The sequence below is a fragment of the Epargyreus clarus genome, unplaced genomic scaffold, assembly GCF_041222505.1.
Source record: "Epargyreus clarus isolate Ecla_fem2 unplaced genomic scaffold, WU_Ecla_fem_2.2 ptg000019l, whole genome shotgun sequence".
NCBI lineage: Eukaryota > Metazoa > Arthropoda > Insecta > Lepidoptera > Hesperiidae > Epargyreus > Epargyreus clarus.
Genome location: NW_027332227.1, coordinates 13,540,052 through 13,556,734, shown reverse-complemented (window position 1 = coordinate 13,556,734; position 16,683 = coordinate 13,540,052). Strand labels below are relative to the sequence as shown.

Below are 16,683 nucleotides of genomic sequence, written 5' to 3'. Positions count from 1 at the left end.
TAATATGTAAAATTAAACGACAGGAAACTAAACTAAGTTCTTAAGTGAAGCAACGACATTGATACTTAAATTAATGATCGATAAACATCATGAACGTAACTTCATTTGCCTACAAACATTTACGTTCAGTGGAAGTTAAGGAGCTCACAATGGCTCCGGAATTCTGCTATACGGATATAGAATTTATGTTCGCAGTTACTTCCAGGGCGGATCGAAGATTGTAGTCTTGGAACTGGTAGGAAATTGGAAATTATGCTTCTATTCTACGTATTCACCAAGTTGCAGCCGATTGCAGTTGTTCACGATATTACGGGATTGAGGGGAAATTGTGATAAAAACTTTTTGCAAGAATTAGTTTCGCATTAGAGCCGCGTGGTGAAATATGCTCCATTGCTCCATGCTTCTACCTCTTAGGTACATAAAGATATCCGTGCTCATCAATGGATGGTGGAGTGTGCGTGTTTGTAGTAACAAAATCAACTTAACTATAGAACCCTCTGCATGGTGAGCCAGCGCACTATGCTATCGATGCGACTAATATATTAATCGTCCTATCGTTACTTATTTAATGTCAGGTCATTGTAAGCTGTTCATTCATTAACTAACACATAGTTACGATTACAGCGAGCTAGGAGCTATTCACACAGGAAACTGCTGTACTCATTGAATATTTATGATCGCTGTAACTTCAGAAGTAAAATGAAGATCGTAGAGACCTAACATTAGCAGGAAATTATATGTCGCTTCTTTATAAAAGTATACAGCTTCTTACAAGGTGGAATTTCTAGATGTAATATTTAGAGATGTTAAAAGTCAAATTTATTCAGACGTGAAACTGTAATGAAACATTTAATGATATTAGGTATGATTATTCTATGATATAGATTTTTCATTTTTATTAAATACGTAATTAAATACATACAATAGATTAATTAACAAGTATATGCGAATACATCCTACAACTCTTTACAAAAGCGGCAATAACAAAATTAAATATTATAAAATTCGTTATTAGTTTGTTATATCTATTTTCCTATAAGTGATAGTAGGTTTATAGCCAATGGTGTTTGACAAAGTAGATACAACAAGAAACACATTACAAGTTACTGTAGAAATAGTGTGCAGTAGTAGATACCTAATTTATGTATTCGCACTAACTTTGGGGAACATTTCGCAGTAATATTCAGTCCCTGGGGGAAATTGGAAAACATTGTTTATGTTGCCTGGTTGCTTAGGTGTATCAGATTGATAATTAATTTGTTACTAATACTGTGTAACTGTTATAGAATAGGCTAGGTAACTGATATTGGTGCCCTGTAGTCTCGGGAATAGAATAGGGCTACGGTATCCCCTGCCTGTCGTAAGAGGCGACTAAAAGAGGGCTTCCGGGGTTGCGGGTGGCAAGAGTAGGAGCTCGAACCGTCCAGCAAGCAACCCCGGGAAGGATGACGGTATGTGTGGTCGCATACCGTCGTAAACACCAGATGGTGTGGGAGGAGCCAAAAGTGCTCGGGGCATTGCGCTTGGAGGACTCCGGTTGTGTTCCCTCGGAGATCCCGGAGTTCTCCAACAAGCGTTGAGGACGACCACCGGGGGGGTTTTAGTGCGGTAAAAATCCCACATAACCCGGCGTCGCTCCCACGTCGTCGTGTACCTTTTGAAGGTTTCCCCCTCGTAAACAAAAAAAAAAGGTAACTGATATTGAATTAATATTAGTTAGTCAGTGTTCAACTTTGCTTTTGATCGGAACTTACGTAATATTTATATAATAAGAACCGAAAACGTTGAAGAATGACCTTATAATTAACAACTTTTATAAATTTCGAAAATTTCAGTGAGGTAGTTTAATAGGAATCTCTATTTAAATAAGTAGGTACTTACTCATTATTACACGACTTATATCGCTTACGTTTCCCTTTTGCTTAAGCAGGAGAATTCGAAAATCAGACAAAAGTGGTAGAATCCTTTGAAGTTTGACTCACACCCATCACGGCCTTATATCCACTATATAATATGCTTATCTATTATAAACAAATTATCTAATGTCAAGGAAAGACATTGGAAGAATAATAATTATTAATAACAAGCATCGTCGAAATATCTGCTACCTACCTTCAGTACGACTTTATATCTATTTACAGTTGTTTACCTACGAATGTCTAATTGCTAGTGATCATTTACCACGATCATATACCATAAACTCAATTATATTATGTAAATAACACCAAAGCAGATAAGTCAGCTTCATGCTTGTTCGGTAATTCCGTAGATAACTAAATTTATTTTAATAATCTAAGGGTAATTTTTCAAGAAAATAATAAAATCAAACAATTCCCCCGATTGGTTTTAAATTTCTTTACATACATTTTATTTCAAACTAAATATAACAATGAAGTAGTGAAGAGTCGACATCAATATTCCAAGAACGGAGAAACTGTTTAGCGAACTTCTGAAATTTTCTTTTACAATCTCGTAGCGATATGAGTGAGTTACGGCGGGAAGTTACGAGTCTCCGTCGGACCGTCAATATCTATGAAGAAACTTATAAATTCTATTGTAAAACTTCTTTGACAATCGAATCTTGAAAAGTTAATGTTTCCTATTTTATCTTTAAACTTGGATTAGAAGTTTCTTACGGGTTTCAATATAAATTGATTTGACATTCCAAATTATGTTTTAGGATCAAAGATATTTTGAAACTCCTTTAATGAACTGCATTTATACACAACTTCTATTGTTAATTTATAATTGTTATTTTTTATTCATTGCTAAAAGACCTATGTATATTTTGTACACTCGTTGCTCTTCTAACCCTTTACACCCGAAGATTTTTTTTCGCAATTTCCGATTCAAAACGTTTATTACGGCTTTTTATATAGCTTAAGGGATCCACAAAAAATACGAAAAAAAATCCAGAGTTTATACGTAATCCAGAAATCGACCCGCACGATCGTGAGTCTCCGGTGGGAACTGTCACACTCACGATCGTGAAAATTGCAAAAAAATTTAGTTTTTTATCAAAAAATATCAGAAAATTAAAACAATTTGGAGATATTTAACATCACTGTCTTTATTTTCATTAGTCTTTATAAAAAATCTGTCTTGGCAATGAAACCTAAACTACGTAATTCTATGAAAATCAACATTCTTCTTTCTTCCGTTATTGCCTCCGTCTTAAATCCAGGTCTCCAAGGCGTAGGTATTTTTGGCTAGGGAATACATCCAATGATAATGCAGATGGAGAAAACTTTAGCCATATCTATTGCAATTAAATTAAGTTTTCGACCGGTTCTTCTTAGATAATATATAATTTGTGCATCTGGTTACATATCAAGAGCCTCATAATTAAAATATTAAGAAAAATATTTCTTTGGAAACTTTACTGGAGATGTTGGTAGGGATGTGTAGACCTTTTCAAGACAGAAAACGTATTCTTTTCCAAGCTATTTTTCGATGTGTTGGACGTGAAGATGCTCGGCGGCGAGAAATTTCTAGGGATGATTTTAAAGTAGATGGTTGAGGTTCAGGCTCAAGTTCCAGATCCAATTCTAGGTCAGTTTCTATTTGAGGGTCTGCATGTGCTTCTGGATCTGTTTCAGGGCACAATTCTTCAAATTGAAACTCTTCTAATCTATTTGGTTGAAGCTCTTCACTTTCATGAAGATCTTCAATGTCCGATACATTTCTCCTCACCCCGCACTGGCAAAATCTGATCGTCATTTAAATGTACCCCTAAAATTGAAACAAACAAAATTGATATTGACGAAACTTACACGTAACTGGTAATAGCAATAAAAGCATTTTCATCAAACGTTATTCTGCACCAACAACCGTAGGCACACGATCGTAACAGTTGAAATTTGCAACCTAATTGTATCTAAATTGCAAGTTAATCGAATAAACTACTAAATTCCACGTATTAAGTGTTCTTTTAGCTTTCAAATTAGCTATAATTAATAATAGATACTAAACATTTAATACCAAAAATAATTATATACCTGTGACAGTGCGCGGGTCGAAAAAATCTGCCATCTTTGGACGAGTCCCTAGCACAACTGACCGCCTGCACCCCGCTCACTTAGCCGGTAGCACGTGCGATACTCTCCTCACGATCGATCGGCATCGGTTGCGTTTCGAAAAATAAGAAGCTATCACGTGGGATTTTTTTTAAAGTGAAACTCACGCTCATATCATCTCGGGTGTAAAGGGTCTAAGGCTGTTTCGAATTCGACGAAATTCACTGTTCAAACAACAATCGTCCGTCAGCAGACAGACTCAAATCGTCTAAATCGATAGCGCCCTAAGATTTATGTGTTATGGATGTCATTAAAACACACAGTACACAAATACTGACACGGAAATCAAATCTAAAGCCATGGTTTGATATCTGTATGCACAATTGCACATGTATCTAACTCGGAAAGTGAGCCATATAAATTGAATTTATTATATTAAATAAAAAATCGTTATAATATTAATCAACACTTTTATTTGTTTTATAGTAGTTAAGTATAAGCATGCACTTGTTTCTTGACAAAAAAAAAATAAAAATCGTTAGCTTTGTTAAAGAAAATTTTGATTAAAAACACTACAATTAAATTAGTTTTTTTTACGTATTTCAAAAAAATACATTAATTTTAATTTTATTACCTGAGCAAGCGTGCAATTTTATCCTTCTAAAATCATATATTGACAAGATTAAATTTCATTTCATATTTTCACAAGTTTTTATTTATTTAAAGCGTGTTAGTTTGCATACATGTAAGGGTCAAATATTGCAACTAAATTTTAACAGTTAGTTAACCCCAATCGATTAATCTGATTTTTTACACTGCGACCTTACACGGATTGGACGACGAGATCATGATCAGATAAGTTATCTCATTCTAAACCCAAAATAGTGGACGCCCGTAACAATATTTTTTATGCACCTCCATGACGTGTGTCAAATTTAAGGCTGAGAAAAATACAACAAGAAACTGTTACCGAAAAGGTTGTTTTTAAAAACTCTTTTACTATAAATTATTTTTCTACTTGTATTAGTATCTCACAAAAGTCCCTCAGAGCCAGTTTTGAACATGTTATACAGATCCATGAGCTGTTTGTTAGTCTTGCCGTGTGTCTTTGCGTTCCGTATGTCTGTTCGTTTGTTTATGTGCACTTTAGCTCCGTCGATGCCGGACCAGGCCTTTGCGGCGGCAACCAGCTTGCTCCACGGCATCGGCCATTCTCCTCGGAAGAACTGTGGACAATTGGAAGGTGGTAGAACCCTTTGTGGTTCGACTCCGGCGGCACCACTGCCACACCTATTTCTGCCTCATAACAACAGTATTAAGGGCTGCTGTGTTCTGGTTTGAAGGGTGTGGTAAGGGAGATACTCTTCCGAGGCGTTCCAGCTTAGTCCTCAGGGGTAGCGGCGCATGTGACCGACCTCAGGTTGGAATATCTGATCCTATCTGTGGTTGATTACAGATGTCCATGGGCGGCAGTAGCCACTTACCATCAGGTAGACTGTATGATCATCTGCTACTCCCATTTTATAAAAAAATAATAATAAAAATAAATAATCCCACAAATTTAGACAAAATGTTATAACTGATATCGTCAACCCATCACTAAAGGCGAGTAGCTTCACGGTACCCATTTCTTTCACCATTAAGCAATGATTAATTTCTAAAACACAAATAATTTTGAAAAATCAGATGTGTCTTCAATTCGTTCAGATGTGTTTGGGATTCGATCAGAATGTTTGAGAGAACAGAACAAAAAAATAAGAAAATATCATTAACGTGATTCGGGATACCCGTGGCTCCATCCCTTGACGACAACTTACTTGATCAAAAGGTCGCCGTCCTATATGAAACATGATGTAGAGTAATGGCGCCTTGTTCAATGGTATATCCACGTCGCTGGTTTCCCGTATACCTAATTCTGTGTATATACGATCGGAATGCAACTGCAAATGATCGTAGATAACCTGTTGACAAATTTATTACATTAGTAAATGGGAATACTTAAAGGGCTTTAAAAAAGGATTAGATCTTAATCCGTTATCTCCGGATTTCTAGATTTGATAGATTATGTTTCTGTCCCGAAACTAACAATTGGGTATCTATTAGAAGAAGTTATAAAATTTTTTATTGTTGCTAATTTTATAGTTTTTTTTTTTTATAATATGGGAGTAGCAGACGAGCATGGAGTCCACCTTATAGTAAGTGGCTACTGCCGCCCAGATAAGGTTAGATTCCTACCTGAGGCCGGCCACAAGTGTGCCACTACTTCTGAGGACTAAGCTGGAACGCCTTGGAAAAGTATATCTCCCTTACCATGGAAAAAGTATGTATCTTCCCTACCCTTCAAACCAGAACACGGCAGCCCTTAACATTGCTATTATTAGGCAGAAACAGGTGTGACGGTGGTGCCTCCGGAATCGAACCACAGAGAGTTCTACCACCTTCAAAAATGCAGTGTCTATCCGGAGTAGTTAAAACATTTTTATTGTAGCTGTCATATTCCTTACTTATATTCCTTAACTCCTTACTTATCATATTCTTTCCTTATTTATATAATTTAAATTGGGTTATTCATACAAGTAACGACAAATGGTAAATGACAAGAATAATATAAAGAAAACAGAATATACCCTAAGGCTGTCTCGTCCAGGCGGCGCCATGAGAATCTGACTCGTGAGAGCCGCGGCATCACTTGCGCGCTCGGCATTAGAAGCTGGAACATCACCCTGAAATAAAAAGCGTATGGCACATGACACAAGATAAAATAAAAATACGCATCTAACTACTAATTGGATAAGATTTCCAATATTCAATTGAGAATCAACTCCTCGAAATAAATACTTTGGAGGAGTTGATCATAAACATTGATGTCCAAAGTCCAAACGTCCACGTTTCTACAGGCACATGCAAATGTTAGCGTGTAGACACACACCACCCACACCGCCACCGAGTACAGCACCTCCTCCATCGCGATGATTTACGCACACATACGCATATACACAAGAACGTCCGTCCGTACACCACGTCCACCCACACAAAGACAGTCGCACACATACGCACACATATACGCACAGAGACAAACACACACACACACACACACACACACAAACAGATATACATATACACGAACGTGCGCACGCAAACATCCTCACGTCTACGCACACACACACGCGTAAGAGAATCCATCCGTAAGAGCATAGTGTCTAAATGGTATCAGCTAACCTCCTCAAAGAATTCAGCGAACTCCGGAAAGTCCTCTAGGCCGAAGCAGCGGGACAAGGAGAAGGTGGCGTTACTCCGCGCTAAGAGTCGAGCGATCTCCGCCGTGTGTTTATCATCCTCCGCCACCGAGCACAGCGCCTCTGCTACCGCTAGGGCGATACAGGATACACTGCTACCGCTACCATCGAATGATACCGAACTCGAGGTGGCTAGAAGAAACGAAATATAAGAATACAAGGCGCGTGTAGTATTTCAGAGACAGAATTGTAATATTAGGACACGTCCGTCCAGACCGACTGTCTAGCACTGACTACCACAGAGTTCGTCGTCATTATAATCACCGTCATCATCATTTTTACTTCATTCTCAGAGCAGCGCATATTATGGCCAACATTAGGTAGAATACCAATTCCATATAGACTTGATATACTAATATGCGGCACTAACTATTTACCATAAGATGTGCCGCTTAGTGCGCAATTTTACAAAAAAACTATCTTGATTTCTACTTACTTGTATGACCTAGAGTCAAAATTCTCACATGCTTAGATTTCGGCTTTCTGACGTTCATATCATGAGCATCTCCATTAGAAACTGAAACAAATAGGTATTTATAAATGATCATATCATATATCTCATACATGAAAATAAATCTTATAAAAATTACCAACCGGTTTTCTCTTTAACGGCTTCCTTCTGAGCGAAGTTTTGCAGTTCTTCGTAAACGACCGTGATCAACATTTGAAGCAGCACGGACCCTCCAACGGGGTTGATATGTGAGGGGAGGGTCTTCTCGAGCACAGAGGCTGCGTTGGTAAAACATCGCGGGATACAGTCCAACGATCTCGTTATACAAGTGAGGCAGAGCGACATTGTCTGTAAATGGAGAAGATACAAGAGTTTTGTGAAAAAACTGTAAGAATATTGACATTACTGAAATTAAAAAAAACGTATAACATGTTCATTATTTTAAATATACAAAAGTTTCCAAAAAATGTTTTATTTTACGATGTCAACTTCTAATATTTTAAGGTAAGTAATATTACATATCTAACTTAAAATAAATATGCTCGGCTGATTTTGATTTAGTAGCATCCTCATTGTTACTAATGCCTGTGTGATAGACAGAAACAGGTATGGTCGGAAGGTATTATCGCAAGCAATCATAAAACATTTCAACCGTCTTAAGACATCGTAGTCATCGTAGTAATGAGAGTTAATATTAGTACCTGATACATAGAGGCTCCTGATTGTATAGCATTAACCAATATTGGAGGAATGAATTGCAGCGTCGTGCCTACCATAGCCAGTAACCCAGCGAGCCACGGTGGTCGGCGATCACACCATACCTGTGAATTTATTCATGTCTGATTAGATAATCCGAACAATATTATAATTTAGTTATTATAGACAACAATAAGATGATTTAAGTAATACCACTGTCAGCTTCGTATATTTCATATAACAGTTTAAGTACTAACCATATAAACTGCTGTGTTTTGGTTTGGAGGGTGTAGCAGAGGAAAGGCACATAAGGTATGCTCTTATAGTAACGAATCAGTAACCCAGCTCAGAGAATCCATGAATCCATTTATATTCAAAACGTTTTAGACATCTATAGACAACAGTGACCATTTACCATCAACTTTAAATTTAATTAAAAAGGTGGTCAACAAATTGGTATGCTTGTCCATAGTTGAACGGCACAACACTACAACGACACCTCTTAGAACAACGATATATTCAGGTTTAAAGATTATGGCAAGCCTAATACTAATATGAACATTTTAACTAACTACTAGTTTTAAATGTTGATCAAAACAGTTACCTGTCGTTTATCCAAGCACGAAGCCCAGTCTCTGCCAGATATTTCCAGTGCGTAGCAGAGTGTAGACTTTAATTCTGCCTTGCTGCCTATGGATGCTATTATATACGTAAGCGCGCCAGCTGCCCTCGCGTATTCTTCGCCAGCTAACAATAATAAAAGAAGTAAATGATAGAATATTAAAAATAATTTATAAACTTATAGCATTTATTAAAATAAAATTATTATGACACCTATGTAAACAAAAAAAATCAAAATATACTAGTAGTACCATTGCGTCGCGCAACACCAAAGTGTTTTACCAATTTTTCACTCCCACTACCCTTTTCACTCTTTCTTTTGCACTCTTTCAATCCCGCTCAGTCTTCCCCTTTACCTCATACACATACATTTCTACTACTTTATTTTTTTATTACCCGACTGCCAAGGAAGGGTTATGTTTTTCGCGCGTATCTTGTATGTTTGTCTTTCTTTATTTGATCCGATCTAACAAACGGCTGGATGAATTTCAACAGTTAAGGTGTCATTATATTTGTCTCTATGACCCGAGTGTCCTTAGATAGGTGTTAGTAAAAAAAAGTCAAAATGGCGGATTTTTGGCGCGAAATAGTAACACATTTAAAAAAAAATGTTAACCGAACCTATCGAGCAGGGTATCAAATGAAAGGAAATTAAACGGAGATTATAAAAACACATTTGTTTATATATAAAACAGCAAGGTGACTGACTGACTGACTAACTAAATGACTTTTTCATTTTTCAGAAATCAACGTAAAGCCTAAACCAAGGACCTTACAGTTCTGAAATTTTGCACATAGGTTCTCTATATAGCGTGAATAAGTACTAAGAAAGGCCTTTTGGAAAATCTACCCTAAAGAGGGTAAAATAGGGGAAAAAAGTTTTTTTGAAATCCTTTAATTTTGAAGCAAATATTATAAAATTTTATATTTGGCTTTCTGGATAGGAACAAGGGCGCACTTATTTATCCCCCTCCGAAAAATCAACCCCGTAAAGGGTAAAATAAGGGTTAAAAGTTCATTTGAACAATCGTCAATTTTGAAGCAAACACTATGAAATTTTGTATCAGGCTTGTTGGATAAAAATAATGAAATTCTACCTCTAACGAGGTAAAATAATGACCAAAAGTTTGATTTACTGAAGTTATATATTTTATAGACTGTAAATGGTGGATTTTTTCGCGAAATAGTTACACGTTTTAAAAAAATGTTAACCAAACCTATCGAGTAGGGTGTCAAAATAAAGGAATTTAAGAGGAGTTTACACATACATTATATAATATATCTTACATATAAAATTCTCGTGTTAGTTACCGCACTCATCCGAAACGGCTTCACCGATTTTCACCAAATTTTATATACATATTCAGTAGATCTGAGAATCGGCCACTATCTATTTTTTTTACCCCTAAGTGATAAGGGTTGTTCACCCTTAACATTTTTTATTTATATGGCAACACAACGTTTGCCGGGTCAGCTAGTACATATACAATCGTATATACACATCGAGATGACTCTCTGACTAAATGAGTGAGTTGCTGTGCCAGAGATCAACGCAAAGGGAAACCGCTGAACTTAAGCGTGCTGGAATTTTACACATTTTACACATACATTTTACGCTAAGAGGATAAAATAGGATAATATTGTTTGAACATCTTTTGTTTTTGAAGCAGACACCTACTATAAAACTTTGCATTTGGCTTTCTGGATAAAAATAATTAAATGCCTATTTCACTGCTTTTGGAAATTCTACTTCAGCCTTTTTGGTGCAGTCGGGTTTTTGATTTTTTAAATTAATTACTTGTTATACAAAGATATTAACAGGAAGCAATTAGTGTAGGTTTGTCTAAAAATATGAATAATTCCTATTCAATAATTTTAATTAGAAGTTTTATTAAGTAATTATGTTTCATCTTTTTCCGTCGCTGTCAAAGAACGTTCGTTATTTTATCAGTTTCTTTTATTTCCATATTCCCTACTTCTCTTTCTTTGCGTTTCTCTCTACCGCACTGTCTCTGCCTAGTTACCTCTTGGGTTTCTTTTCGTACTTTCTAGGATGTATGATTTCCTGCGCTAAAGCTCGACATCCAACTTGATACAAAGCCACTCACCGTTGCTGTCGCCCCTGAAGGTACAAAACCCATCCGCAGTACAGAGAAAGCCGGTACAATGCGCCCGAGGAGCAGCGCCGCGGTACCACAGCCCGCCGGCCGGCCAGCGGCTGTTGTCCGCTGACATGTTACGAATAGCACGCACTAACAATGATCTTGCTAGTTGCCAGTTGCGCATTGTCAGTACCTGGAAGTTGGCTACGTTATTGACTGGACTACTACACACACAGAAATTCGTACGGCATATACGAATAAGCTCAAATCGTCGTTAACCCATTATTGTCTTACTCAGAGTGGGAGTGTTTATACCATAGTCTACCAGGCAATACAAGTACGGACTGATGTGCTTCACATACCTCTGAGAACTTTTTTTAAGGACAAATACAAATAAATATGGAAATAATCTAAGACATCGCGTGGGTTCAATGGTTATCTTTAATTATCATTAAAAATATAATCTTAAGAGGGGATTCATAAAAGGGGATTCCCGTTAAATTTAATATTCATTAATAGCACCTTAACAAGTAGTGGCCAAGACGGTTGTGGCTGCGCCAGTAACACTATCAGCTCCAATCCGATAGCAGTCTTGTTAGGCAGATCATAGGTACTCTTGATCGTGACGTCATCGAATCCATCGAAGAGATTCGGGCTGACGAACGTAAACCACGGGAAGGGACAATCTTTAACTGATGGTGAATCGTCTTTTTCGTTGAAAACCTGTAAGTAAGTAGATTTTTGTGTCATTATCATTCACCCGTTATTAACTCTGATTGCTGAACCTAGAAAGAAGTAAAATGTTGTAGTCATCGCCTAAATAGCTCCCTCTTACTACTTATTATTTTATTATTGTGGAGATCTATGCACTGATACCCCACAACATTTCACGCAATCTCTTCTTAAAATTGTACGCTGAAGAAGCTATTAAGTACTGAAAGGTAATGGTTAATTAAATGAAACATGAAATAAAATCTATTTTATATGAAGAAGGCAATCAGGCTATCTGCAACCTAGTTAAAAATGTATAAATACCTGATGCAAAAAATGCAGCTCCGCCCCCCTATACACCATACATTTGAACAGTTCATTGCATTTCGCATGCACATCCCTTACATCTCTGGTCTGCACGCTCAGCCCCGCGAGGTCAGCGCCACTCGTGCATATCGACGGCAACAGTTGCGCCACACAGAGTAGGATGTTCAGTATGTCATTGATTAGTAAAGGTGTTGTTGCTTCTGTTGTGTTTGTCTGGAATGTTGGTTAGATAAAATATTTTATAGTGATATAAGTTTAATCGCAATAATTGTACTGTAAACTATGATAATATAGGAGTATGTGCATGATTTTTGAATTGTAAACATGTGCGTATTATATGCAACAAACAAATTTTATCTTTAATACTACTGCTCTCATATGCCTAGCATTTTTGTGACAGTATTAAATTAAGCAAAAAAGTCACAAAATAAACTATTATTTTTCTAACTAAACCTACTAACGTTTCCGCTTGCTTGTATTAATGTACAGATACCAAGCTATTATATGTCAATAAGTGTAGAAAACCAATATTTATTTAATAAAAGAAAATTAATACAGTTACATTATTTTCATTACCTAATTACCCGGTAGGCGTAAGTGTAATATCCAGCAATAAGTATGATATTTGACTAAGAGAACGATTTTATTTCTTACCTGACAGTATCTAACAGTGAGGATGGTCAAAGTTTCATTTAGCATACCAGCAAAGATTCTTTGTGCCATTCGTGGTGGTACCGTGTCCCACAAATCTCTTCGACTGCCTGTTAAAAAAAAACAAACAAAATATTATACATGAGCATAAGAAACCGCTACATGCGGTAGTTTAGCGTTTTATAGTTGGTAGTACTGTTTCGAGTTCGGCAGCACCATCGTCTTACCTAATTCTGTCTAATAAAAGCAGTTTTAAGCACTGCTGTGTTCTGGTTTGAAGGGTAGGTAAGGGAAACATACTTTTCTGAGGCATCAGTGGCCGACCTCAAGTAGGAATCTATTTATTATCTGGGGTTGATTACAGATGTCCATGGGCGGTAGTAGCCACTCACCATCAGGTGGACTGCTCGTCTGCCACCTCTATATTAGAAAAAAATATTATAGAGTTTATAAACTATAAAATATTATCAGCATGTTATGTTATAACTATGTAATTTTCACTCACCATTCATATAAAGCCACCACCCTTGAACAGACGGTGTGCCGGTATCCGGCACAGTCCGGCTCTGGTCGTCTATCGGTCGACCGCCCGAATCTTGTAATATGTACAGAGATAGCACTCGGTTATGTAGATCTAGGACTCTCTCGGCAACTGCCTCTGACATAGTGACGTAGCGTTTGTAGCAAGCCTGGGATACAATCAAGATTTTTTATAACAGATTTACAATCTTTAAATAAGATTAGAGGTTAGAGATGGTTACAAAGGACCCCACTTAATACTATAGAATAGTATAGAACATAAAAAAGGTTTTATCTTATTTAACCAACTTCATAATCTTTACTACACAACACCGTCTAGAGATACAAATTATGATGATCAACAAAATGGTAATGGATATAGTGATGAGAATAATGATGGTTCGGTAAAGATGGTGCTGTTGATGACATCATGAACATAATGATGATAAAGACAAAAACAATAATGAAAATGTGAGAATTACCCCATATAAGAAGACAAAAAGGACAAACCTGCAAAAGGGAATGTCTCTCAGTGTTCCCTGTATCCTCTACATGTTGAACATAGCAGTATAAGCTATTCTTTAATAAAGCAGCCGCTCCAAGGGTAGCTGTGAGCACGGGAAGATCAGCGTGGTCTAACGCCTCCTGAGCTAGCATGTGCAGATGTTCTGGAAAATAGATAAGAGGTTTTATTACTCAAACATTGTAATGGTAACAGTTGAACCACAGTAGATGTAAGTTATACATATGAAAGGTTCATACTCCCTATTATTTTAATTCGTGACGTAAATTTAATTTTTTTCTTAACAATCATATCAACATGTAACTAAATATAATCGCTAACACTACTATTATATAATAAAGGAATAGTAGTTTATTATCATTTTACAACAAAAAGATAATATATTTACCCAGTAGAGAGTCACTAGACTTGATGGCCTGTTGAACAAACTTATCTGGATCAGATGTCTTTGCTACACCTCCATCTGTTTCCTCTTCATCAATAGTCACAAACATTCCAGATCCTTGTCTGTAAAATATGATATTGTCATTGAAATGAGAATATTATACAAGTAACTTTTGTACAAAAAATTATCTATGATTTTATTGTCACTACTATTACACACTGGAAAGGTGTCTACGGAGATAGACTCTACTACCAGATGATACATTCATCATGTTAAATTGTATTGAATTATTGGTTGTATTTAAGTATTTACAAAATTAGTAGATAAGTATAAAAACAAAAAAAAAACGAAATTTAACTGATTTCATATTAAAGTGTTTTGTTTTTTGCAGACATACATATTCTGTTTTAGATGTAATAGATATGGTATAAGAATTAATAGGAATAAATAACAAAATTATATTGTAGCAACTTGAATGATTATGATTAAATAAACATTTTATAATTTGAAACTTCATCGAAGCAATTTCCGTAATTTATTTTTATTATGATAAAAAAATCTTATAACCAAAATAAATATAACATACTTGAATGCAATGGAAAATTCATCTTCTAGCCAGCGGACAATTTTCACAGAAGCAAATGATGCATTTCTTGGAAAGTCCAATCTGCCACCGACAACTCCACGGCATATTTTTTCAGACAGAACTGTTTGATTGTTCTAAAAATTACGTAAATATAATTATGTAATGTCCATAATATAAAGGAAATAAATATCAGACATACCTTTTTCTTAGTAATTGTTTTGTACTAATTAAATTTAATAATTATTTTTTTGTTGGCAAAAGCAATTTATTAACCTAATTTAAATTAATTATATAGCAAAGAACAGACTACTTTGTATTAAATTAAGGTAATAGTACAATTTGTATATTATAATGAAGGTACTACCTGATAATATTCCAGATCCCTTTGCAACAGAATAGGGATGCGGTCCATAATATTTCCATCCTCGATAACCTCCATTTTGGATGATAAATAAAACCAAATAACAAAAATAAAATCCTATAATACTTATCCTACGTTCACAAAAAAATTAAATAAAACTATGAGCACAATTTTTGAAATCTACGTCTTTCACAATCTTTGATATTTCGTTTTGTAGTAACTGATGTAAAGTAACTCCGTCGTGCTTATAGACCCAGTAGCCTCCGTCCTTCAGTACTAGATCGTAACGTTTTGGTCCCGATATTGGTGAACTAAGCCAAATCTGTTTATTTGGAGTTTGTCTGTTTATCACGTATGTCCCGTATTGAGAACCTAGGACCACAGTTAATACTCCATCCTGAAAAAAAAATTAAGTAAGATAAGTAAAAAATAAGGATTAACATTATTACAGTTTTTTGTGACAAGTAGTTAGTGCTATATAAGTTAATAAAAACAAAATCCTATTTTATATGACACCTCTTAGAGATATAAAGGCAGCAGTTAGATATAATTTATGTACTCAGACCTAATTTACCTATTCATTTCTTGCATCCCATAGTCAAAATACATTTTCATACAATTATATAAGAAATAAAATACATTATGTTCTATTAGTAGCATTGCTTCATGATCTATATATCTAATACTTACCAAAATAGCTGAATAAAATTTGTAAGAAAAGAAAATGGTACAACATTTAATCTTTTGCACCGTTTTGTGGTTTAATTAAGGCTAAAAATTCCTTTTTACTTACACTATACACTACATCAGCGCCTTTCAAATGGGGTGTTTGGTCGACGATTTCCTCGAAGTAATCACACAGAGATTCTAGAGTTTCGTTGCAGATTTCTTCATACACCGGCAATTCTATGTGTTCTGAAGACTGTGTACTATCAGATGCAGTAGAAAAACGGCAGCTATACGGTCTTATAAGACTACAATTCAATGATTTCACTAAAGCGTATTGCCTGGTTATAACTGGGGCGGTTCTATTGATTTTTCGCAGTGCTAGCCACCGACTCGTACGGAGTATATTTCGCAACATTTTAAAAAATCTGTACACTATTGCGTAGCTAGGTTACGATGGTCTTCGCGGTGTTGTGATGAATTTTGAATCGAATGAATTTAGCCAGCCAGCTGATCTGTTTGACTTTGACGGCTAAGTCATTAACGTCATTGTCTGTTTGACTTTTGATAGTTCCGTTGCACACATAACCAAAAGTATTACATCATGTTTACATTAATATCTTTTCATTTTTCTTATCACTTTTAATGCTATTCCTTGATCAATGATTTTACAGTAAAATAAATTATATTTCGCCTCAACAATTGTCGTCATAAAGCACTTTGAGTTAATGTTCAGTGGTATAGCCAACCGCCGACAGATGTCACTCTTTTC

General features: G+C 35.8%; 2 protein-coding genes and 1 long non-coding RNA gene across 3 annotated transcripts; all 3 read right to left on the bottom strand.

Annotated features, from left to right (window-relative positions):
* Positions 1-3,050: 3,050 nt before the first annotated feature.
* LOC140750332 (uncharacterized) lies at positions 3,051-4,203 on the bottom strand. The gene is made up of 2 exons (XR_012103194.1): positions 3,999-4,203; positions 3,051-3,732 (listed from the first exon to the last, which is right to left on the bottom strand). It is a non-coding gene; the product is annotated as an uncharacterized LOC140750332 (long non-coding RNA).
* Positions 4,204-4,544: 341 nt separating this feature from the next.
* On the bottom strand, positions 4,545-15,388 carry LOC140750131 (uncharacterized). The gene is made up of 17 exons (XM_073083515.1): positions 15,249-15,388; positions 14,885-15,018; positions 14,302-14,420; positions 13,901-14,058; positions 13,377-13,560; positions 12,875-12,981; positions 12,218-12,433; positions 11,705-11,905; positions 11,189-11,375; positions 9,064-9,206; positions 8,465-8,584; positions 7,907-8,111; positions 7,749-7,829; positions 7,236-7,444; positions 6,644-6,739; positions 5,834-5,977; positions 4,545-5,242 (listed from the first exon to the last, which is right to left on the bottom strand). Exons 1-17 carry the CDS (start codon positions 15,321-15,323, stop codon positions 5,048-5,050), a joined length of 2,574 nt encoding a protein of 857 aa, XP_072939616.1. The 5' UTR covers positions 15,324-15,388; the 3' UTR covers positions 4,545-5,047.
* On the bottom strand, positions 15,350-16,683 carry fh (frataxin). The gene is made up of 2 exons (XM_073083517.1): positions 16,039-16,683; positions 15,350-15,642 (listed from the first exon to the last, which is right to left on the bottom strand). Exons 1-2 carry the CDS (start codon positions 16,327-16,329, stop codon positions 15,394-15,396), a joined length of 540 nt encoding a protein of 179 aa, XP_072939618.1. The 5' UTR covers positions 16,330-16,683; the 3' UTR covers positions 15,350-15,393.

Coding starts and splice junctions, on each gene's coding strand:
- LOC140750131 (XM_073083515.1), bottom strand. CDS start 15,323: ATGGAGGTTATCGAGGATGGAAATATTATGGACCGCATCCCTATTCTG. Junction 8,112..8,464: donor CAGGAGCCTCTATGTATCAG/GTACTAATATTA, acceptor CTCCATTTACAG/ACAATGTCGCTCTGCCTCAC. Junction 5,978..6,643: donor CTGGACGAGACAGCCTTAGG/GTATATTCTGTT, acceptor ATTTGTCAACAG/GTTATCTACGATCATTTGCA.
- fh (XM_073083517.1), bottom strand. CDS start 16,329: ATGTTGCGAAATATACTCCGTACGAGTCGGTGGCTAGCACTGCGAAAA. Junction 15,643..16,038: donor GCGCTGATGTAGTGTATAGT/GTAAGTAAAAAG, acceptor TTTTTTTTTCAG/GATGGAGTATTAACTGTGGT.